Below are 24529 nucleotides of genomic sequence, written 5' to 3'. Positions count from 1 at the left end.
TTTTAAGGAAAGAGGAAGGGAAATATAGAAGTGGAGAAGGAGAAGGTATTCAGATCTCAATAGGATTCTTTGCATATGCATTTAGATATACCAATCTATTGGCATCCACACAGTTTTGGAAGAAAAATACTATCAATTTGGTCAAAGGCTGTTGATGTGGAAAGGTCACAATAGCATAGGGAGGGGTGGAAATTTACCCACTTTTTTTGTTGATTCCAAAAGAAAATCTATATTGTTTAAAATAGAGGTGTTATTTCCATATTAACTTTGTCACCTCTTTTGTGTATTACATTAATACTGTAATATTAACATCTTGACATTAATTGCATTCAAAGAAATACTTACAAAATTCTTCTAGAAATTGAAATCTTATTTGAATATATATCATAACAAATACGAATAAAACCTGCATTCCTTCTATCCTGTCATCTATAGTGACAATTTATTGTGTTTTTAAATATTCTTTTGCTACTTCAAATACACCTAAAAGGTTCTTTTAAAAAAATAAGGTTTTTATTTAATATTCTCCATCTGTTTTGTTTATCTATCTTGTTTTGAGAACCATTCCCAGATTTGACAGTGTTTGTCCCTTCAGTGGATCTCAGTGGTTGTGCATGCTCATCATGCTTAACAGTCAGCCCTGGCTGTTGCTGGGTGTCTGATGATGATGACTTTCTCTTTACAAGTACTTCAATTAATTGTGAAAGTCTGAAACAACAGATTTTTGCATTGCTCCTGTCTTCCTGAGCTCTCATCACTGTATTCTCACCAAACAGCTCTTGCCATCTCTTCATTTTCAGATGCTATTTCACAGAACGTAATATTTGAGAATCAGATGGCACAAAAATTATAGGAGTTTTAAGAGCATCAAAGGCACCAGAACATGCTGAACTGAGGACAAAGAGCAGCACATAATGAAATTTTAAAGCCTGAAAATATACTAAAGTTTCATATGTGTCACTGTTATTTCTCAATTTCGCCCTTAAGCATGATGCACTAGGGCTTTCTTTCTGCCATAAGCTCCATGTGCGTGGATCCCTGCTCTTGCACAGAGCCCATTACAGGAAAGGTGTAAAGGAGTGCAATGTTGCTTATTCCTTTTAAAGGTTACAATGCATCTCTCTTCTTAGCTGCTTTCTTTCATGCACTTTGTTTAGGAGATCCTGCTTCCAGAAAATCCATTATTGTGTCTGCTGCAGTAATGAACTCTCTCTTAATGTATTTGTCTTTTGTCAATCATTCACAAAGCATAGATGTGTAGGCTACACTGTTCTGAATTTTTTTCTTTTTCCTAAATTTTTAAAATTTCTTCTCTGTTAGCAGCTGCATGCATTGTTACTGTATTAACTTTAACTTGGATGGCATTTTATTTATTTTCTTCACTTTCCTCTGCTGGTATTATGAGATTATAGCTAAATTGCCATATTTCTAGTTAAATGAGATTACCGGTTTGATCTCCTAACCTATTGAGAATATCATGAAAATGACAGAATGAGTCGGTGTATTATACTATGAACTGTGAATTCAGTATGTAAGGCACCAGTCTGACCTTTTTCTGATGCACAGAACAAGTACAGTGCTCGCAGGAGCAGTACAGGATTGCCACCCTGCCAATGTGCTTAATCTCTGATCTGGAAGGATCATCCCTTGTGGTGAGAGAGTAGTTACATCTCCATCATGTCTCTGTCTTGACATTTGAGCTAAACCTCCAGCTGTGATTGAGGTTTTGTGATGTGAACATGAATGAACTCTGAACAGGGCTGAAATCACCAACCCCCAGGCCATCACAAAGCAACTCTTCAATGATTGGGTCACTACCTATGCTGGACTGGAACAGTGATGGACTCTTACAGGATATTCTATTAACAGTTTGAATTGGTCTTGACTTGAGTAAATGAATCAGATCTCTGGTTAGAATACCTATTTTATAAATACTGATGGTGCTTAAAGTTCATGTTACTAAATAATTACAAGATTTTAAAAGCTTTTACAGTCTTGTAAATGCATATTAAGGCATACAAAATCCTTTGAAATTCAGTTCCTGCGCATATATAATAGACTCCACTCAGAGCAGAATGCATTGGCTATTCAAGTCTTTAAAAAATTGTAATTGCTTTAGGTTATTTTCTCAAATTTCATTTATTCAAGTGAAGTTGTTTTTTAATTTAAACCAATGCACAAAGAATCTAAAACTGATAAACTTCTCTCTTTTTTTTCTCACTGATGTAAAAATAAATTAATAATAGAGCTAGTTCTTAAGTCTTCAGAAATAGTTCTTGAACTTGAGATTTTAAATACCTAATTTCAATCTGGAGTGAATTTTTCCAGCTGAGTTATAGATCCCTGAATTTGTGCCTTATAATTCAAGTGCTTACACAACCTAAACTGGAGTGATCTGAATGATCCATAGCACATCTCTTGAGGATGAAACATCATTAATCATTTAGCTAGAGGACCATCTGTTCAAAACTTGATGTCTTAGCTTGGTATAATAATGCCTAATAAAAAGAGAAATATTTAAATGCTTAGAAATATTCCCTTTTTATTTAAGATTATTGTCATTAGCCAATTTTGCTTATAGAAACTGTAATAAAATTCAGGCTGGCATATAGTACAAAATCACTGCAGCTTTATATTTGAGGTTCAAATAGTTTTTTAATCTCTGTGCAATTATTCAGTTGTTGCACTTGCATGATTAATACTGTAGTAATCTGGAGATAGTGCTGCTTATATCTAGTGGTTGTATTCAAAATGCAAGTTAACTTATTTCAAGGTACTTATATTTGAAACTACCTCGAAGGGCTTGTCTACCTTTAAAAACTACAGCAGTGCAGCTGCACTGCTGCACTGCTTCAGTATAGACACTACTTATGCCAAAGGGAGAGGGGTTCTCCCATTGGGATAGGTAATCCGCCTTCCCAAGAGGTGATAGCTAGGTCAGCAGAATTTTTCCTTCAACCTAACGTTGTATACCCCAAAGGTTAGGTTGGCTTAACTACATTGCTCGGGGTGTAACATAGCTTGCTTGACCTAACTTTTTATTGTAGACCAGGTCTGAGACAGTGTAAGCCATTATCCCAGAAGGACCCCTGTGCATGGCATACCACACTTGTTCTTCTTTCAGCACTGTCAGAAAGCCCCATTATGCATCTTGGATCTGCCTTTAACCCACTGTAGAACTGACTCTTCGCTGCCATGTAACTTCTGCTGCAATTTACACGTGTGCAAAGTGGGGTAAAACTACCATTCTCAATTGGCATTTTACACCCACTTTTTATTTTCTTTGCACACATGTAAATGGCTACATAAGGTACACAGCAGTGGAAAATTATGTCCTTTATCTTTTATTTGTAAATATAACAAAGCCACCTCCAGTAAGGTGTTATAAAATAATTATATTTCATGGTTGTGCTTTTTCAAAAGAAAAAATGTAATTTCAAATCTCATAAATTATACTTTTAAAAGAAGTATTGTTTCAGTTTACATTAATATTAATCCTTAAAAAGTATTTGTTTGAAGTTTTCTAAGTTACTAAGAAAAGTTCTTGACCTATATTTCACTTCCACCACATTTTGTTTTTCTCTCTGCCTCTATTCAGCAGCCACTCTTTTCTTTTATACATGAATAGGCAGGCTGTTAGTTGTGATAGAAACTCAGTTTAACAGCTGACAGTCGTTTAGTACAATGGATCAGATTAAGTCCAATATCTGCGAACATTTGTGGTTTATTGGTTAGAACACCAAAGGATTAGGTTCCGTTATCCGATCTGTGGAGAATATTTATTATGTGACTCAGGACAAGTCACAACCACTTTTCCACAGTTCACCAATCTTTAAAATTAGTCTAACCCCTCGTTGAGAGGGTGACGTGTGGTCTAAGTTTTGCAAAGTTCTTTGGATTCTCTGCATGAAAATTTCCATGTAAATATAATTTCATTAGTAACATGATTGGTACAGCACTTAAGCCTTGACTATACTGCCACTTACAGCACTGAAACTTTCTTCACTCAGGGGTGTGAAAAACACACTTCTGAGTGATGCAAGTTTTTCCGCACTATAAAGTGGCAGTGTGTAGACAGTCCTGGTTCCAGCGCTGGTAGCTGTTCCTCTCGTGGAAGTGGTCCCAGCATTGGAGCCTTGATTACACAGCCATGTTAAAGCGCTGCTGCTGCCGCACTCAACATCACCTGTGTAGATATACCCTAAATTAGTAATATAGTAAGTGCTCTTCAAATATGAGGAAAAGGTTCCTGCCTTGAAGAGTTTACGGTCTAAGGCCCTAATTCTGCAATGAGCTCTGTATACAAGACTCCTTGAATCTGCAGGGAGCCTCACACTGACTTTAATGGAGCTCCGCAAGAATGTAAGAGTCTGCTCGTGCATAGTTTATTGTACAATCAGAGTTTCTTAACTCCTTAGCATGCAGATTCATAGAAATGTTAACAAAATAGAAGGATGGCAACAACAAAAATTCCTGGTGGTATTTTTGCAGCCTTGCGGGTCACACAAATTCCAGAAGGCCCTGGATGATTGCTTTGTGGCAGGACAATTTATATAGCAGTGAATCCCAAAATGTTGTTCACCAGAAACTCATTGGGAAGTAGATTGCAATAATGTGCCCAATTCATCCTTCTATAGGTGCCATATTGCACTGTAATTCTCCCTAGGAAGTGGTGTCTGCATTACTAGCCTGCTATTGCAGGTAATATTTGAAGGAAAGTTAGTGTCATTAACTATATCATCTGCATTTATTTCTTTTTTTCTCCTACTGTATGTTGGTAGTAGGATTATATTCATGTATATTTTTATGAAAATAAATTTACAGTTAATTTCAAGTTCATGAAACTTTTTTCTTTTTTTCTTTTCTTCTTTTTTATTTTTTTATTAGTAAGAAACCTAAAAGGTGCATCACTTCTGAGTAAAGAAACATTTTATAGTCCAAAGAATTTGGGTAGGAGTGATCTACTTCAACTTAAAAATGCCCATGTTAAGTAAAGTAAAAAAAACAAATTGGTGTAACTTGAAAATTACCTGTAAAATGTGCATTGTATAACATATGATGAAAGCACTCACTGAGCTGTGTTAATATTACATTATCAAGAAGATTTTAATACTTTGAATAGTAAAGACTAATGTAAATACATACCGTATACTGAAAAGTTATATACAGTAGTGATTGTATAATTAATCTGAAGAGTGAACGATGAGTATCTAAAAACCTCTTGTTCCTTGGGGGAAATATGATTTACATACAGTATGTTAGAAGTGTTTGCCACATACTTGTTAGTGTTAAAGTAAACTGCTCCAGCTGTAGTATTTTTAAATTAGTTGTATAACCGTTTTTTAAAACATTGCTTTAATCTCTAGATATTTAGAAACCAAGTATTTAAACAGCCAATACATCTAATGTTTTATTTGTTTACCATCATAAATCTTCAAGAATATAAGTCTCAATCATAAAACTGATCAGAGCAACTTAGAAAGGACTATTCAAGTAATGTACAACTACCAAACTCTTTCCAGGTGGCTGTATTGGAAGGAAAATTAGGTATTTTATATCACTGGGATTAAATAAATGTATTTAGCTGGTGGAAAAATCATACACACATGATAAATTAAGTATAAAATAATATATTTTTATGGTTGTGATGCAAACCAAGACAACCCATAAAATCATAACTATGGTAAGTCTGTCTTTCTTAGCTTATATCATTTTTTCTCTAGTCACTTTATTTCATTGTGACAGGACTTAAGGGGAGTTTCAGCTGTGACTTCAAATAAGTTAAAGTTGAAGTCAAAGTAATAAAAGCCAGGAAATTCAAACAGGTTTTACTATTTAATAAAATTTAGATTCTAAAAAATAGTTGCAGTAAAATAAAGGGTCTGATTTAACCTGATAAAAATAACAGATATAAATAATATAACCCTTAGGAAGCTAGCTGATTCCCAGGTGAGTGACATGGGAGAATTGGCTAATTACTATGCTAGGTAGAATTTTCTGTGCTCAAGAGGGAGCTTGGGTTTCTGGCATTTGGATGTTAGACAGGTCTCTTGATTGGAATATTTCTCTTCCTGCCCCATTTCATGGCAGCTGATTTTGCTCTCCTCATTGGCCTGTTCTGCTGACATAATTTACTTCCCTTGTGCTAAGTCATGATCCCTCTTCTGGAGAGTAGAACTGATAAAGGGGTGTTTGCATTGAGAGACCAGGCATGAAACATTCATGGAAGCCAGCATGGGACCTGGATGTAGAGTTTGACGATATGGTTAGCAGTTGAAAATTGGGAAGTGAGCATGCTGCAGGCAGTGTGTGCAGTTGTTAGGTGTGGTTCTGGCAATCTGGAGTCAGGGAAGGGGTGTGAAATGCCTTGATTCCTTTAGGATGATGGACGAAATAGGAACAAGAAGCTAGATGAGCTTCCTTAATGTTCTTTGGATTAAGTGTCTGTTTCTCACCATCGTGCCTACATACTGTACATGTGGCATGTAGGACTTGTCTGAAAGTCCTTCTACATCAAAAGTTTGCATAGCTCAGGGCAGTGACAACCATTTGAAACATCACAATATTTTGTTGCTTTGATGATGGAAGCAAAGCCCTTATTGTGTTTTAACAATATTTTGTACTTTTCCCCTTGTATTAATTGTGATCTCTCACCCGTAGGAAAAAACACTTGATCATTTTTTCTCATTTGAGTGTCATCAGAATGCTTTGCATTATACATTCATAAAGAAAAATGTGGTCACTGCCTCAGAGTTCTTACGGTCTAAGATACTAATCCTGCAAACACTTACGTATGTGTCTAAGGTTGTATCTACACTGCGTATCTTACAGCGGCACAGCTGTGCCACTACAGCCGCGCTGCTGTAAGGTATGCGGTGTAACTGCTCTTTGTCGGCAGGAGAGAGCTCTCCTGCCAACAAAATAAAACCACCCCCAACAAGGGGTGGTAGCTTTGTTGGCGGGAGAGCATCTCTTGCCCACAAAGTGCTGTCCTCACCAGCGCTTTTCATCAGTAAAACTTTTGTTGGTTGGCGTGTGTGGGTTTTTTTTCTTTTTTCCGCACCTCAACCAACAAAAGTTTTAGCAACAAAAGTGCAGTGTAGACATAGCCTAACTTTACTTTCATAAATAATCCCATAAAAAAAATAATTGGAATAACGCCCTTCTGACACACACATACTAAAGCCTTGTCTACAGTTAAAAGCTTTTCCACTTTAACTATGCTGACATACTTACTTGAAGTAGCAAAAAAACGCAACAAATCCTAGTGAAGATGCCATTATACCAGTATAAAAAATATTTATGCTGGTATATCTTATTCTGGTTAACGAAGCACAATAAGGGCATTACTGATATAAAGCACCTTATTCTAGTATAACTGTGTCTACACTAGAGCTTTTACTGGCATAATTAAGCTAATTTTTAAAAAATCATCCCTTACTAACATAAGTATGCCAGAAAAACTTAAGTGTAGACTGGGTCTTAAGTTGGAGATAACATGTTTGTGGCAGATTATTGGGTGAATTATCATTGAAAACACTTCATAGGAGTAATGTATTACACGGGAGGGATTTGAAAGAATAGATGAAGGTTGTTTTACCACACAGGACTGGAGTTAAAGGAGCTACATGGATCAAGGTGCTAAAAAAGAACAGAAGGAATAAATAAGCAGTGTTTAGTAGCAGCAGAAGTCAGCTGATCTACCAATTATCTCTTTCTTTTTCTTAGGCGTCTTTGGGCCCAGTGTCATCTTAATGAAGCTTATTTTAATATCTTAGTCATTTTGGATTATAATGGCAATTTTAAATTACACTTTCCATACTATTCCTACTAAACTTAATAGATAATTTACGTTCAGATCATGCGCAATAGTCCTATTAAAATTGATTTTTACTTTGAATGTGAGCAGCGGAATGCCTTTCTAATAGCCAATACGTACAAAATGCACTGTGTGAAATAGTAACCGTGCATACGCACAATACAGTTGTGACGTGTGAGTCAGAAAAAAAAAATTTGACTTTTGGGTCCCAAGATGAGTTGGCAGAGTTGTTTAATTAGAAAAGACACATCTTTTGTCTTGTAAACTGAGCAAATTTAGTTTTGAAGTAAATGAGAAACAATAAATATAAAATACCACAATGCTAATTTTTACAGTCACTTTTGACAGTGGAACCACACTTTAAAAACAAACAGAAAAATGCTTCCAAGCTGTGAACATATTTTTGTCATGTTTCCACAGAAAAACTTCACTGCCAATTTATCAAAGCCTGGGAAAAATAAGGATAGGACCTTAACTATTTTGGCTATGTTGTGTACTGCTACCATTAGAAGAACAGCAAAACTGATATACTTTGTTCTTTCGTCAGTCAGATATACATATTTATACAAACATGTTGCATTGGTTACATCAGTGACTGCAATTAAAAAATCCAAATGGCCTTGTGTAGTTAAGGAAAATTTTCCTGAAGAGATGGAAAGGCTTATGGTCAATACAGGTTTTATATATAGTGTAAAGAAGTATGTCATTTTGTTTCTTTTTAAGTAATTATAGTCAAATACGTTAATAAATTAAAGTTAAGGGTGTGGCATTATGAAACAAGAGAAACAAAAAGAGCCCAGTAACTTCAAATACACAACACATGCAGAAAAACCTGTATTTGCAATTTTGGGATATTTTGGGTTCTCAGTCAGTGAGTTATGAGTACAGCTGAGAGAGTCTGGAACTGCTCAGGCTCACCTCAAGTTGGAAGAGCTGGCAGGAAACCATGCTAGGCTCAGTGAGACTGTGGCGCTCCCACGGTTAGTTAGTTAGACCTTGTCATTTTTTTAAAAAAAAAAATTACAAGGTTTCAGAGCACCTGTTTCTTCCTGCTTCATTCAGAAGGAGAATATTTCCCACTTATGTTTTAAAACTTGAATAGTGTGTGTTTCATTTGTAATCCTATTTGTGTGCAATTGCAGCTAACTGCGTACCAAACATAACATTTGCTAATTTTATAGATGGAATTAAGATGCCCGCAGTGTCATAGTAAGTGTGCACATTTTTCAGTTTTAAAAAAGTCCCAATAGTTTACATTTCTAATTTCAAAATACAGATTTCATGTACAGTGACTGTTACCCATTCTTCTTTATCTACTATTATGGAAGAGTATCTCAGAACTTGTTTCACAGGAACGTTTAAGTTGTTCAGTGCTATAAAAGATCTTGCTTTCCTTAACCTCTCAGAAACTCAGTTGAGCAGTCATTGTAGTATTCTGTATCTTGTCTGACATGAGGAAACAGTCCCAAAAGAAAGGTATCCCAAATTAACGCCACACTTCGTTAAATAAAGACATTCTTGGTTTTCACCAAGCTAATTTGATCCAGTTCAGTTAACTCATTTTTTTTGTCCTCAGAACAGATCACAAAAGGCACCCATGAATGAGTAAGTTCATCATGTGTTTGACACATCAGTGTGAGACTAAAAGGCAGACCTTGTGGGAGGGTTCCTGCCTTTAGATTTGTAGACAATACCTGATGAAAGAGGCCCCTCATTCAAAACTGTTCTCTAGTGAACAGGACAGAATGCCTCAAATCACTGTACAAACAGGTATAATAGAAATTAACTAGAACTTGATTTCTCAGACACCTTTTCCCTCACAATTGTGACTGTTCATGTAATCCAGTCTTTCTGTAATATTCTAAATATTGCAGTTGGTTCACTGGACTTCAGTAGAAACCAAAGACCAAACTTTCCTTTTGCTGTATAATTGCAAAATACTTGCTACATAAATAGGCTTGGGAGAATCCAATGTTGTTGTTTTTTATAATTTGGATGTATTATCACTTTTTAAACATTTTTTTCATTTTGTATCCATTTTAATTTTCACCATTGCAGGAAATTATGGGAGGAGGGCAATAGATAATAATTATTTAATGACAGTCTATGTTGAGATTCAAAAAGTTGAAGAAGTAAATTTTAATCAAACTCAAGTTTTCAAGCAGCATTTTTTCTTTCTTTGTCTGTGAATTTCTGTTACTGTAGATAGAATACTTCTTCCACTATGTGTGTATTGTGAAATTGACATTTACCAACATTTACCAGTAAAAATCTAATCCTTCCAAGCCTATATATAAAATATGCCTATTCCACTCTTCCATATCAGCTACATATATGATCAAAGGTTTATAGGTTTAGCAAAGGAAGGAATGGACAGCAACAAAATAGCCATTAATTATTTTAGGTTAATTTTTTACATTAAAACTAAAAATGCTGTACTGTGTTTTCATAACTTTAAAATTGTTCTTTCAGATGCTTGTAATAGCCTTTCAGTAGCCTGATATTGAAATGTTTCATTACCAAATTTAATTTTCCTTCTTCATGCACCAGCTTGTTTAATGTATTCATGAGTACTAGGCTACTGAGATTTTTTTTTCTTATTCCTTTTAAAAATTAAAGGTGAATTCATTACTCATGAGCCAAGAAGGTTTTGAATTGATCAGAATGGTTTGATACAGGTTACATGCAAGCAAGCATTGAGAAGAGTCCTTTTGCAAAAACTCTGCCTGCAAGTTTCAGCCTCAGCAACTTAGAGTACATGTGTGCTCCTGGGTTATATATAACCCTTATAGTCATACCAAATAGTAGATTTTGTGATATATAATATAGGGATTGAAAATAATGCTGTCAAATAAATATAATTTATTACTATAATCCAGAATCGGAACCCCTTTTCCAGAGAGTAAATGTTATTTCAGTAATCATTTTTAACAAGTATAAAAGGACACAGATGCATTGGTTTTGAAAATTAAAATATATTCAGAAAATTATATACATACATGCCTGCCACTTTGACAACGGCAACTTTAGTGTTATCCATATCAGCAATCTCTTGTTTTAGTTAATTTGGGAAAATTTTAAAATAGCTATGTTTTTATATGTGAATAATTTAATAGGTTTGAGTGGTTATTTATTGATCTTCTTATGCTTCTTTTAAAGCAAGTTGCTGTTTATATTTGTACCTTGTTCTTTAGTTTGATCCATATAAAAACATATAAATGCACTACATACTGTCCTATGTTAAATACTTACTTAATTTTGATTAATACATTGTAACCAAAGCATTCTAAATGTGTGTACACTGTTGGATCTCAAAAAATACTTGTCTATGACTGCTTCTGGGAGTAGAGGAGTTTGGGGTATGTGCTAAATGAAAGCATTGAGCTGGAAGAAGTTTTGTGGGAAGTTTACTAATGGGGATTTTGGAAAATTGAGCAAGGGGGGTGAGGAGCTAAAAGAATCGGATCAGAATAAAACTAGTAGCAGCAATAGTGTTGAGAGGAGAAGAAGAAAAGCTAGACAAGTAGCGTAAAACTGGAAGGACAAAAAAAATTGCCCCATGTTAGATCTAGTAGAGAGTAAGCATTATTAATCTGAGATGGTTTTTTCGACCTATGAAATGAGCTAGTGGTTTCAGCTGAGTTTCTGAAAAGCAGATCTCCAATAAAAATACACCAGAAAAACTGGCACTAATAGGTCCCTTTGTAATGACAATTTCAGTCTGGAGATGTATGACAAAGTGGACATCGAAAATTGTATTAGCCTCTCAGCTATAGAGATGATCTTTCTCAGGTCAGAGTTGAAGCATAATGACGGTGTAGTATTTGCAAACTGTGACTTTCATTATATGAAGTTTACTTGATCTGTGTCCATAGAGAACCAGAATTTCCAGGGCTGTCAGTTGAACAGTTGAATCACTTACCAAAACCAAAATAAAACAATAATTTTTAAAAGGCTTTTTTCTATTTTCCAATGAAAAATTATAGCAATTTCATGTATGTTTAGAGTAGAAAACATGATTTCAAAAAATGCAAATGTGAGTTTTAACTTGATCTAAAATTATGAAGTTCCAAAAAATGCATTTTGTATACTACTGCAGAGCAAATTGTTGAATTACCATTTGCAACCATCTTCCCAAATCCTTCATTTCTGTGTTTAATGGTCAGTATAATTATAATATCATGATTTTAATCTATTTACAGGTTTTAGAAACATTGCTTACATATTGTTTTATGAAAATTATCTTTGATTTTGTGTCTGTCTTAAATGTTTTTGAAATCAAGAAATTACGTGAATGTTTCCACATTTCAGATAAGCTGTTTTAGTAATGTTGACGTTAGGTACACAATGGTGTTTTTTGTTGATGAGTACATACCTATAATATTTTGTTTTTTGTTATTCCCCTAGTTTTACTATGAATTCTGCAAGCATTGAAGACTTCAGGAAAAAAAGGGTGAGTGACAGCGTAATGGAGAACTATCAATTCTCCACCTACTTGGTGACTGAAATAGACTAACCAAACATGGTTTGTTTGTTTTTAACTTCTACTATGAAAATTTTAAAACCTTTCCTGCTTGTTTTATCCAGTAATTCTTAACGAAAGTCTCTCTTTCCTGGTCGGAGACTGGATTAATTCAAAGGAACTGAAAAGAGACTTAGAGACCCAATTTGCAGAGTATATGGAATAACTGCTGAAGTTATAGTGTAGAATAGATCTTCCCAAGGGAAGTAGTGAGACACCTTTTGCTTCAGCCATTTTAAAATAAGTTTGGTCAAAGCACTGAAATGTGTTGGCTGGCAAACAATCCTGCATTGGCAGGGGATGGACTAGATTGACTAGATCAGTGGTTCTCAAACTGTGGGTTGGGACCCAAAAGTGGGTCATGACCCCATTTTAATGGAATCGCCAGCGCTGGCTCAGACTTGCTTGGGCCTAGGGCAGAAGCCGAAGCCTGAGAGCTTCAACGCAGAATGGCGGGGCTAAGGTTACAGGCCCCCTCCTTGGGGCTGAAGCTCTTGGGCTTTAGCTTTGCTTACCCCCTATTCCACGCCGCCACTTGGGTGGGCTCAGGCTTCAGTCCCCTGGTAATTTTTGTTGGGAGAAGGGGGTCGCGATGCAATGAGGTTTGAGAACTCCAGGACTAGATGACCTAACAGGTCGTTTCCATCTGTAAAGTCTATGATTCTTTATGGAGGACAGTTTTTAGTGGACTAATCAGAATGCAAATCAAGGAAAATGTGTAAATATGGTTAGAAATAGAAATAAAAAATGAAGAACAGGAATAAGGCCTTGTAATAAAGAGACTTGAAGTTATTCTTTGGAATGGTTGTTCGGCCCTAGAAATAGCAAAAATATAGTGTGTACTAAGAGAGAACAAAGAAAAACATTCCGGATTTACTATGCAATTTCTTTGTATAAAAGAAAATATAATCTTGCTAGAATTTATTTTATAAGGAGATCAGATCTTTAAAAGTGAGTTTATTTTCCCTCTTAAAAAAAATAAGTTGCATAGACAGATAGGACTTTATACTGTTTGTATTTTACTGTAGTATGTAAATGACTTGCAATAACTTTTGATGTTTCACAATAAATGCCCAAGTTTTCATAATGTAAGAATCTGGTGGGAGATGTCAGAATGTATGAAGGCTGCCTTTGATCAGATAGTAAACTAAATTCTACCAGACAATTACTTAATCTCTGGTAAAAAGCAACATCAAAAAATTGATTTAACTTGGCAGCTATTGTCTGTAAAGTAACCTTAATTACAGTTTCTATGTGCTTGTAAATGTACTACCCCAAATCATGTAATTTATTGTTGGCAAAAGCATCGTTAGAATTCTTTTAAGAAATATAATGTGAATTATTTGAATTTAAAGGTAATAAAAGAAATCCTTGATGTTGTGATGTCTCTTTGAAATACCAACTATCCTAAATGTCAGTTGCAGGATTCTGAGGTGGTGTTCATTTAATGCAAGATATAATTAAAAGAAGACACAATCTTTATACCCTTTAGTTTTTGAATGAAACTATTTGAAAAATTTTAACGTTCATGATAATTGTTAAGATATTTGAAGTAATTTATATTAGATTCTGCAATAATAGGCCTCCACCAAGTTACATTTTTTTCTTCCCTTGGATGTAGTGTTTAGCAATTAAGTTTGTATATCTTCTACTCTGGTGCCAACACCTGTCTCTGAAAGCAATGTTTAAACAGGAGCAGTAGCCAGTTGAAAGGGCAGCGTGAGCTCTTTAAGACCTAATTAAGAACTGAAAGGGAGATGAAGCATGTAGGACAAAAGATGTGAAAGCAGCTGAGATGATATTCCCAGAGCAAAATTCCTCATTAGAACAATAGGGAGATGATCAGAGAATGCCAAGCCTTTATGTTATCTCTGTAGCTCTCCTTCAGTTGCTGTGGATGTCAGTTTGTACCCCAATACATTTGGTTACCAGGGCAACCCTTCTTTAAATATTTTGCTGTATAAAATTTAAATTTTAGCAAAAGATTTTAAAAGATAATTATGCCATAGTAAAGCTTTAGTAGCAAATTTTTTGAAAAGTAAAAATTAGATTATTCCTTAATCCTTTAACATGCTGTGTTACCTAAATGTTCAAATGGAAACTTAACTCACATTTTAGTTTTTATCCCCATACTATTGGCATTGTCCTTTCCTTAAGTATTAAAACATACTGATATATAGTTGAATCTTTAATTTTCTTTAGCTGGAATTTTCTTGTATATCTGCTTCTTAAAACATACATATTACACAGAACATTCTGGGAAACAATATTTAATAGTTAAAAACATTGTTGCATACTGGATCTAGGTGTTTTCCAAATATAAAATTGAGCGAGCCCTTTATTTTTAAACATGGAAGCTTTAGTAATTTTTTTTTCTGATATGTATGAAGTATTAGTACTGTAAACAGAAACATTTCCTTCCTCAGAGTGGAAGAAAATGTGCAAGATACATGAACGACCAAGAATTGGAAATGCTTTCTATTCTGTACCTATTATTGGAAATGTGGTACTAAATGATTTGTAAGTTTCACCCAATTTAGGTATTTTTATGAAGTGGAAGAAATTATCTGCTATGATAGATGATTTTTTAGTGTCATAAATTGATGATAGCAAATTAACTGTTAATGACTAAATACTGATGTTTAGCTGAAATTCAGTCTTACAGAATCAGTCAGAAATCCTAAAATGTTTAATAGTGCCAAGAGTTACTAATAGAAAACAATTGATGGAGAGAGGTTGGTTAACTTGTAGCATTCCAAATGATTTGCAATACACCATCACTTTTAATTAGCCTTACTTGAAAACTTTGGCCACCTGCATATTTTAATGATGAGATGGATGCAATGTGTAAATATTGAGCTGTGCTGAAATGAAAAGGAGTGAAGCAGGCTACTTCTGTATATATCTACTGCTCAGTATGCTTGCTGATTGTGCCTGATTTATCATTTTTAATGAGAAGATTCAAATGTAAACAAAAATTATCTCGTAAGCAAGAATTATTTCACCTTATATTCAACTGAAAGGTTCAGGATTTGAGAGGTTAGATTATTTTACTTAATCAAATGTTTTATATCTTTAAATGTCCCAGTCTCTGAACTAGATAAACTAATTATTATACACGTCTAACAGTGCTATTATTTTCATAAACCCACTCTTGCTAATTATCCTTTTCTGAATTATATGTTCTCTTCCCCCCCAGTAGAAAATAAGGCATTCAGGGTTATAGTTTCCTAGATCATACGTTGCTTTTATTATGGGAATTCAACTTACTCATCTTTGTTAATACTTCTACACATAGTGAATCATCAGAGAGCATTGCTGAAAGTTGTTGTTTCTCTTGCTACTTAATTTAGAATTCTGTGCTGCACATGCTTTTTTCAACTTCTGATAGTTCTCCTTTCAATTATGACAGCCTCTTGTGCAGCTTTTTAACTTCATCCAAAATATAAAATAAGAAGTTCTAATACACAGTAAGCAGATATTGAGGCCAGCCACTGAAGGCCAAGAATGGAACATTAGAGACAGATGAGTCCTGATGTCATTAAAAAGCTAGATACATTCTTTGCTGTAGTCGTCTCAAAAGATGAACAATAAAAGAAAGAGGACTTAAAATAGTAGTGGTAAGGTTTGAGTAGTCAAGGGCTGTCTTGCTTCTTCCCTTTCGTGGTGGGTCAATCACTTAATGGGCATTATATTACTATGGGAAGGAGCTTATTTCAGGATGTGAGGTGTACTCTGCTCGAGAACAATAACATAAGTGACTTTCTGTTTCATAACCTCTCAACTAATTCACAATATTGGATTATCTCCCGTATGTCTGCTAAAATGTTGTGATGTTTTTCATTTATAGGATGGAAATCCTTTTGATGCTACTGCAGGGTACCGTAATCTTACATATGAAGAGGTCTTGCAGGAGCTGGTGAAACATAAAGAGCAGCTTAAGAAGAAAGACACCCATATCCGTGAACTTGAGGACTACATTGACAATCTTCTTGTACGAGTAATGGAGGAAACTCCTAGTATTCTGAGAGTGCCATATGAACCTTCTCGAAGAGCTGGCAAATTTTCCAAAAGCTAAGGCAATAACACTTCATGGTTCTTTTTGTTGAATGTGTTAATGGAAGGACATTGCACTACACATTTTGATGTCCTAATTTTGTTCTATTGTCCACTCCTTTTCCCTTCTGAGAGATTCAGAGTTTTGTCCTCCAAATACTAGCAGGGACTGTCAAAACTAGTAGTCTGCTATGTTTATTAAAGAACTTTGTAAAAACAAATAGGAGATAGAGTAGATGAATTTATCATTTCTTTTTGGAAATTACATTTAGCTATATTTTACTTGCAGTACTGTAAATAATACACTTTGAAAATGTCCATTCAGTTGTTTTACATGATAATTTACTCCTAGCCCTGTTGCGGTTTGATACCTATCATATGTCTACTTTTACTACTTATTGATACACTATTGTGCAAAGTCACTCTTTTTGGTATTACAACATGCCATCACGGGTGTCATGCTAAAGTCTGTATGGTACGTTTTGCTGGAAGTGAATATGGATTGTTGCAATGTGATATTTCAATATAGTTAATTCTCAGCATTTATTAGAGAGAAACAGTGGAAACAAAGAGGAAATGCCATATCCTTTACAGTACACTTTGTTAAGAATGTTTTAAAATATCATGTCAGTTCAACAATGGCATGTATTTCAATCAGTTATTTTGTGTGCAATGAACATTGAACTTTGAAATCCATAAGTTATAAGCTAATTAAGATATGGGGTTTTTGGTGTAAAATTATTGCATGCCTTTTTATACATTAAAATAGTGTAAACAAAATGCTAATAGAGTCAGAAGTAGGACTGAAGAAAGTGGTGGATAAAGAGTTTAATACTTTTTTCACTCAAATCCTACAGCAGTAAAAAAAAAGTTCAGAAGGAGAAATAAGAAGACTGACTTAAAGAGAGATGATTCTGAAGAATTAAAGTGACTCAGTCTCAAGTTGGGTTTTTCACGTAATGCGTCTTTCCTTTGATTTCCAAGGCTGCTAGGAAAAGGGTGTATGCTTAGGCATGCCTGGAGTATTTCTCAGAAAGACGTAAAACTAAAAAGAGGAGGTCTATATTCCTTTTCAATCATTTTAAAGGTCTGCTTTTACTAAGGCTGATGGAAGAGGTATTTTGAATAAGCATTCATCTAATCATTTATATTTGCGTATAATATTGTGTACAAAAGTATGTACTCTTTCACATATCAGCCAAATACAGTACTCAACTTCTGATGGGAAACAATGGTGTAAGAAAAATATCTTTACTAATAGCCACTAAATTATTTTAATTGCCTTATAAGTCTTAAGTGGATTGTCTATTACTGTGAAATTCTGAGATGTATCAGAACTTATGCAGGAGAATATAATAGCATTGGATTTAAGAAGTTAAAATTCTTGGTTTGGAAAGAAAATTTTGTGTGCAAGGTAGCTGGATTTTTATTTTTTGCTTTCCCCATTTGTTCTTGTAAACTGCTTATTTTTCTTACACTGGCATATGGTGGGCTTTTCTGAGGAGGAAAAAAGCCTAAAATTAACTTCTGATTTTGTTGTTGTTGTTGTCTTAAAGAGTGAGACTTTTTTTCATGTTTAAGACTTCAAAAATTAATAAATCCATCTTGAATTGTTCAGATTCTAGACACTATGAGATAAACCATTGGTATCAGAGAGCTCTTGACCATATAACTATATTACAGCAGTATTGCATTGTACTCAGAAGAAAATTATTTCTTTGTACAGTGTGAATAACTTTTCACTTTTTGACTTTATTTCTTGATTTACTTTGCATTCTCCAGAATGACATGGGGCGGTACCTGGGATGGGAAAAAGGATGGATTGATTGTACCAGGTTCATAAAAAGTGTTAAGTATGAAAGTCCTGACCCTGTGTTGGGATTCATTAGCATAAACTATTGTGCTTGGGCGGAGCCACAGTGACTACAGTGGGACTCCTCCTGGTTGTAAGGTTCTGTGTTAGCAGATCATGTTTCAGGATTAAGGCCTGATTCACTAAGTAGTTGCTATTACGACCACCCAAGGATTCATCAGGTATTGTACCTCATAAACTAATATGAATGTTCTTTTGTCTACTTAAGTCTAAATGACTCAGTTTATTGTAATATAGTTAAAGTGCCAAAGCATATTAAGTTGCAGTTCATTTATTGCTGAGTTAGTTTTTGCACTTGAAGGAGATTTTAATTTAGAAATTATACAAGGTTGTCTGTCAATTATTCAGTATTCCCACAAAGATTCTCAAACATCTTAGAGTAGTTTGGCTAAAGCTAATGCCTTTATATATATTGGGGGAAATGTGCCATTGAATTTGAAGCTGAACTCCACGTTAATTTCAAAAATCACTGATGCTATGCGATCCTAAGTTTGTAAGGTTTCTTCTCTCATCACTGTCTTATACATATCAATGGGAGTTTCACAAGCAAACGAGTAGGAAAATATTTCATAATGAGTTTCAACTTCTGCAAACCAATCTATAGTTATTAAAATGAAGCATTACTGTATTTAGAACCTTTGAAATCATTTCTATTAGAATGTTAATGTGGAATATCAAAATCTATAATTGCCAAAAAGTAGATCATTTGCATAGAAGAAATGATAAGCAGATTAAAGGTAGCAAAAAGATCAATGTTAGTGCATGAGTGAAGAAATTTAGTGCAGTTTTTAATGTGCTGTCTAGTTCTTTATCTGATCTGTAACTGAATAAAAGCACCTTTTATTTCTCCTAGTTTATCACAAAAAGGGAGAAACAAATTTAGTTTAGAAAAAGGTACAGTTACTAAAATATGAAGAATGAAGCATGTACAACTATAAAAATAGTTGTACAGTGTTTGTGTAATTTAAGGTACGAGTTACTTTTGGTTCAGTTTTGGAAAGATATTAAATGCACATGCTTTTCTGTTTTAAGTAGGGTTTTTTTTAATTATTCACATTTTCTGGGAATTTTTACAGGTTATTTTTTCAAGGACATCTTCACCGTAAAAATATTTTATGGACTATGCAAAATTTTCAAATCAAAACACTTCATACAAAATATTCCATACATGTATAAGACACAAGGAAATCTCTGTTGATTTTACTCTTAAGCATAACACTATAAAAGCATCTTCTAACAGTTTTTGAATCTATAATATCTTACCGCAGACAATCCATCTTTCAGTACTCTAAACTATAAAGATGAAAACACTGGCAATCCACACACTTTTATTGATCTTATCTCTGAAAAATTATCTTGAAGCTTCATCAGTATATGTACTGTACTTTGAAATATTCCTTTGAAACAGCTCTGGTACTAGCAATGTATTTAACTACTTTCTTGAATGAATATCAAGGCCATATTTTAGAGTTGTAAATAACCAATGAACTTCTTGCCATTCAATAAGACTGTTTAATATTAATGTATTGCTTTTTGCTGCTGTGCGTATGTATGTTGATATTGGTTTTGCAACCTACCAATGTGTAGCATTATCCATAGATTACATATAACTCCATCTATTGCTGTTGTCTGTAAATCAAGACTAGTCGTAATTTTCCAACTATGAAAATGATGCCTTGTATTTGAAAGGGTTCTACAAATGAGGACCCAAACAGAACTGAGCTCATTAGTAACCAGCTTACATTATTTTGCTGTAAGGATGTTCTTTCTTTAACTAGGTGCATCTTAAAAGAAACAGAACTACTGTCTTAATATTTTTACTGCTGCACTGGAGTTTTATTTACACCTATAGCTTTAAAAAAAAGTTGTCCTACACCAAGTTTTTAAACTAAATTCATGCTTTGTTGCTGTTTGTGTATCCATAACTATGGTAGTTAAGGTAGAGGTGTCAACTGTGTGTTTTTAAATGGTTAAATGGTAAAGCCTCTTGATTCATTTGCTCTGTTTTGAGGTAAATGGTGAAGGGTTATACCACTGCTGTGTTCCTGATATTAGATTTAAGGCTTTGTCAGCATTTCCATTCTAACCCCCTGTTTTCAGGGATTTATAACTTCTAAATCTAGATACAGTCACTGGAAGTGTTTTTAATATGCAATAGGTGGCACTTGAATCTGTTTATGAAGGATTGGGAGATTTATTTCTGTTGATAAAGGCAGAAACGGCATTTATTTTATCTTTCATAATTTGTATGTTGAAAAATCCACTATATTTGCTGTTAAGTGTATTACAAATGATACATTCACTCTTAGAAGCTTCCAGGTGGCTTGTATTATGTTAGGTACAATAAAATGCTGAAGATCCAAGTTATATAGGAGGACTGTAAAAAATGTGAGCATTACTTAAAACTAAAGGGTTGATTTGTCTCGTGCAATGAATGGTAGCTTGTATACATTTTTAAAGTTACAGATTTACAACTATATGCACCCGTGACAACTGTATACTTACGATATTGAATGAAACATTTTTGTTATATTCTGTGCACTAGGTGTTGAACTCTCTTTAGTTGATTAAAATATGTAATCTTAATATTTGAATTTATTTTCATTCAGTATTGCATGTGTAACACTAATAAAACACAGTGCACTACAGCAAATGTCTTGTAGTTTAATGTGTCTAATGTGTGCAAAACATGCAAGATTTCAGCGTTCTAATCAAGTGTGTAGTTTCAGGACATAATGGCCATGCTTTCGAGAATTACAAGGAGTATTTTCTCAAGGGCAATTGTAAATGTATATCATAGCTGCTTGGAAACTTCCTCTTAGATACCCTCTTGAGAACATAATTGTTGAAAGAGATCTGTCTTGTTCCATTGTGCTATGTGTGTGTCCTTTAATATAGAGGCAACAGTCACCAAACCCCATCCCCTTCTTCTGACTTCACACTTAGAAACATCACATATAGTAATGAGGGCTTTGATACTGATGTCTTGGGTGGCACTTAGCATGCTGACAATCATCCATGAAAGTTGATAGGAGATATATAATCCACATCATTTTCCATGGCTGACAGTTTCAAAACAGAATCCAACCAGAGACAGATTACAACTAGGACACTCCAAAAAGAAGTCCTATTTTCCACAGTCCCATCAATAAGGATGATGGTTTTCACTTGCTTTTATCAATATAAAGGACTTCATTCAGTGGCCGATGTAGCCTTCTGATTCAGTGGGAATACCAGTCCTCAGCACAGGGCCTGCTTTACTCTGCACAGCCACCCCAGGCCAGTCCCAGTTACACAAGGCAGTGAGAGGGACCCCACCTGGTATGTGTTGCGGAAGACAGTTCTGCTCAGCATCCAGATCCAGCTGCTCAGAGTAGGGAAAGGCCCTGTTCTTAGCCCAGCATCCTGGCCCTGTGTACTTGCTTCCTGGACACTGGGACATATGGGGGCATCTCCCGACCCCTACCTCCCAAATTCCATCTGGCAGACTTTACCCTTCAGGTATCCAAAGCAGCATATAACTGTCATAACATCGCACAGTAATGTGGGTGGGAGCAGAGCCACCATGACACAGGACCTGGGCTTCAAGATTTCTGGGGGTGCAATTGAACCCATGAATCCACACTAAAGCCACCCCAGTCTAATTCCTGTTCTGTCCCTCTTCCTTGGGGCAACCTGAGGATGGAGCCATACCCAGGACAATAGTAATTTTTCCTGATGTTGGGGAGGAGCAACACTCCTCAAGGTGGAGAATTTGTTCCTATACACACACAGCTGTTTGGATTTTGACTCGCTTGCACTGCGTGGACCTGTCCCTTGAATAGGTCAGTCCCTTCTGGATCTTATGCCACCAGAAAGTTACGGATTTTTAGTTCTGAATATGGCCTTGAGAATGAAGTTCACAAATGCTGCTGTGTGTTTTGAGGCATCCATGCCAAGTGGTGGTAGTGGAAAATTTTAGTCAATTTACTGTAGATTTCCCCCCTACATACTTTTCTACAACTTTCCCTTGACCCTAGCTACATGCCCTCCTCTCAAGCTTTGCAACTCTGCTCACTTAATAGAGGGCTAAAAGGTCTGTCCTTTCCAGCTGAAGAAAATAAAAATGGTCTTTTTAAGCACTGCACTGCAGATACGGGTTCAATCCCTTGCTATGCCACAGATGTTCTAGACCTTAATCTCTCTAAACCTGTAAAATGAAGATAATATTTCCCCACATCCCAGGGCTGTTGTGAAGATAAAAACAGTGTTTGTTTGGTGCTCAAAAACTGTGGTTATAGGGACAATATAAATTCTTAGATAGATATAGTCCTGGATAGATTCCATAGCTTTCAGATTCTCTATATTAGATTTGGTTGTAATCTTTTTATTACCCCTGCCACACAAGCTCTCAATGAAAGTTGAATTACAGATTTAAAAAAAAACAACATAAATTGAGAGGACTACTAAAATTCTTAAATATAATCTACAAGGGGCAGGAAGGAGGCAGTACCTCTCCAACTATGTAAACCAAAACTTGTTGATTGTGGTGCCCATCAGAACAAAGCTCAAGATCTCATTTTTGTATTTTAATAACAGACCCAACAGAATACTATTTTTATTTTAAGTATTGTTGCTAGCTTGGTCTGCAGCTTATTTGGGACATGTTGCCCTTTTCTGTAAAGTTGAGTGCTTCAGTAAAACTATAAATAATGACAAAAAACAAAGCTTATCATTGGTTGCACTAATACATTAAATGTTGGAATTATTCTGTAATGAGCATCATTTTATAAGAGGTAAGAGTAAAAATAACTGCTAAGGAAATCTGCCTAGTCCTGGTGTCCATACAGTGCTGTCAGCTTAAAATGGTGCTGTTCCTCCAAGGCAGGCTCTTACGGTGTTACCATGCAAAATACAATACAACTTAAAAAGTGTGGGGCTTTGAGACATTGTGTCTGCAATAGCTATATAAAGGTCAGGACACAGATTCAGCATGGGCTGGTTGGCATCTGGAATTTGCAATATTTATATAGTGTTTTTGTACAGCATTTAGACATAGTCTGAGTGCCTTTTATAAAACTATTGACTTAGCCACAGATTGTGCTTCTGAGTTTGTTCTGATGTGCTTTTAGTTTTTAAAAATAAACATTTTTAAAAGGTATTGATTATACTCATGCTCACATCCCAAACATTTTAAAATGGGACTAGTTAAGGGAAAGAGAACCATTTCCTGTGCTTGTCTTCTCTTTTTACCATGCATTTTATCTTTGAGCTAATGAACTATTGAATATAATGAAACAAATCGATGAGGAGGGGAGAATTGTGTTTAAGCTACACACTGAAAACAGGAGAAACGAAATAATGCTGCAGAAGCAGCTAACACTGGGAAGTTTAGCAGATGGATTAGTTACTAGGGTGTTACCTATAAGGCAGATGTCAGGAGAAGTGAAGAACTTCAACCAGCTGTCACCTCCATTTCCCAGGTCCCTTGGACACTTTTTTTTTAATCTTTAAGGATTAAACTAACCAGTTTCACTGGGAAGTTAGAAAGTGCCTCGAGATCTGCTGTTTGATTCAGCACGTGGCAGACCAGATTGCCTCTATTGTTGCCCCGTATAGTTGTCTGTCACAAGGTGTGAACGACTCTAACAAGGAAAATGCAGAAATGTGTCACGTCGCCTCCTCCTGTAAATGATTCATGCAAGGCCTGCTTAGGTGATGAGGGCTTCCTTCTCAGATATCTGCTGCTTACATTAAGAATTCCTTGAAAATTGACTCCCCAGGACTCCTTTAGAGGCTATATCAAAGTGTCTAGTTTTAAAATTAATGAATATTAAGTAATTTGTAAAGGACTCTTTTATAATGGCATAAGGAAGATGTCTTCTTATTGGACCAGTTCTGTCAATATACTGATTCCAGAACACAGTCAGAAACCACATGATAAAAACCTATTTTAATAACGGCTGTTGACTAATCAGTTATCAGTATGTTCTATTGTCCCTTTTATAATTATAATTATATAGAATTGCACATTTAACTAACTTGCAAATGGTGAAAAATTATATGGCTTAAATATACTAATATTTTTATAATCATAGTTTACTTAATAAATATTTTAATGAACATGAACCTGATCTGCCCAAGTAGTGTTTTTTTATATTTGTTTTAAACCTGAATTATAGACACAATGACTCCATTTGTATAGGCTGTGAGTAATTGCAATCATTCTGAAATAGTTTTATACATGATTCCATTTTAGATTTAGAAATTTCATTTAATT

At 35.0% G+C, this 24529-nt stretch overlaps 1 protein-coding gene across 1 annotated transcript in view; it reads left to right on the top strand.

The window, feature by feature from the left end:
* Positions 1 to 20954, top strand: part of RAB11FIP2 (RAB11 family interacting protein 2) — a 43833-nt gene extending 22879 nt beyond the window's left edge. Inside the window, exons 5-6 of the mRNA XM_030569847.1 lie at positions 12227 to 12272; positions 16192 to 20954. Coding sequence (XP_030425707.1) covers positions 12227 to 12272; positions 16192 to 16419 — 274 coding nt within the window. The 3' untranslated portion in view covers positions 16420 to 20954. The remainder of the gene's footprint in view (positions 1 to 12226; positions 12273 to 16191) is intronic.
* The last annotated feature ends 3575 nt before the right edge of the window (positions 20955 to 24529 follow it).

Source organism: Gopherus evgoodei, chromosome 7, assembly GCF_007399415.2.
Source record: "Gopherus evgoodei ecotype Sinaloan lineage chromosome 7, rGopEvg1_v1.p, whole genome shotgun sequence".
NCBI lineage: Eukaryota > Metazoa > Chordata > Testudines > Testudinidae > Gopherus > Gopherus evgoodei.
The sequence above is the reverse complement of the archived record's forward strand: the minus strand, read 5'-3'. Positions and strand labels throughout refer to the sequence as shown.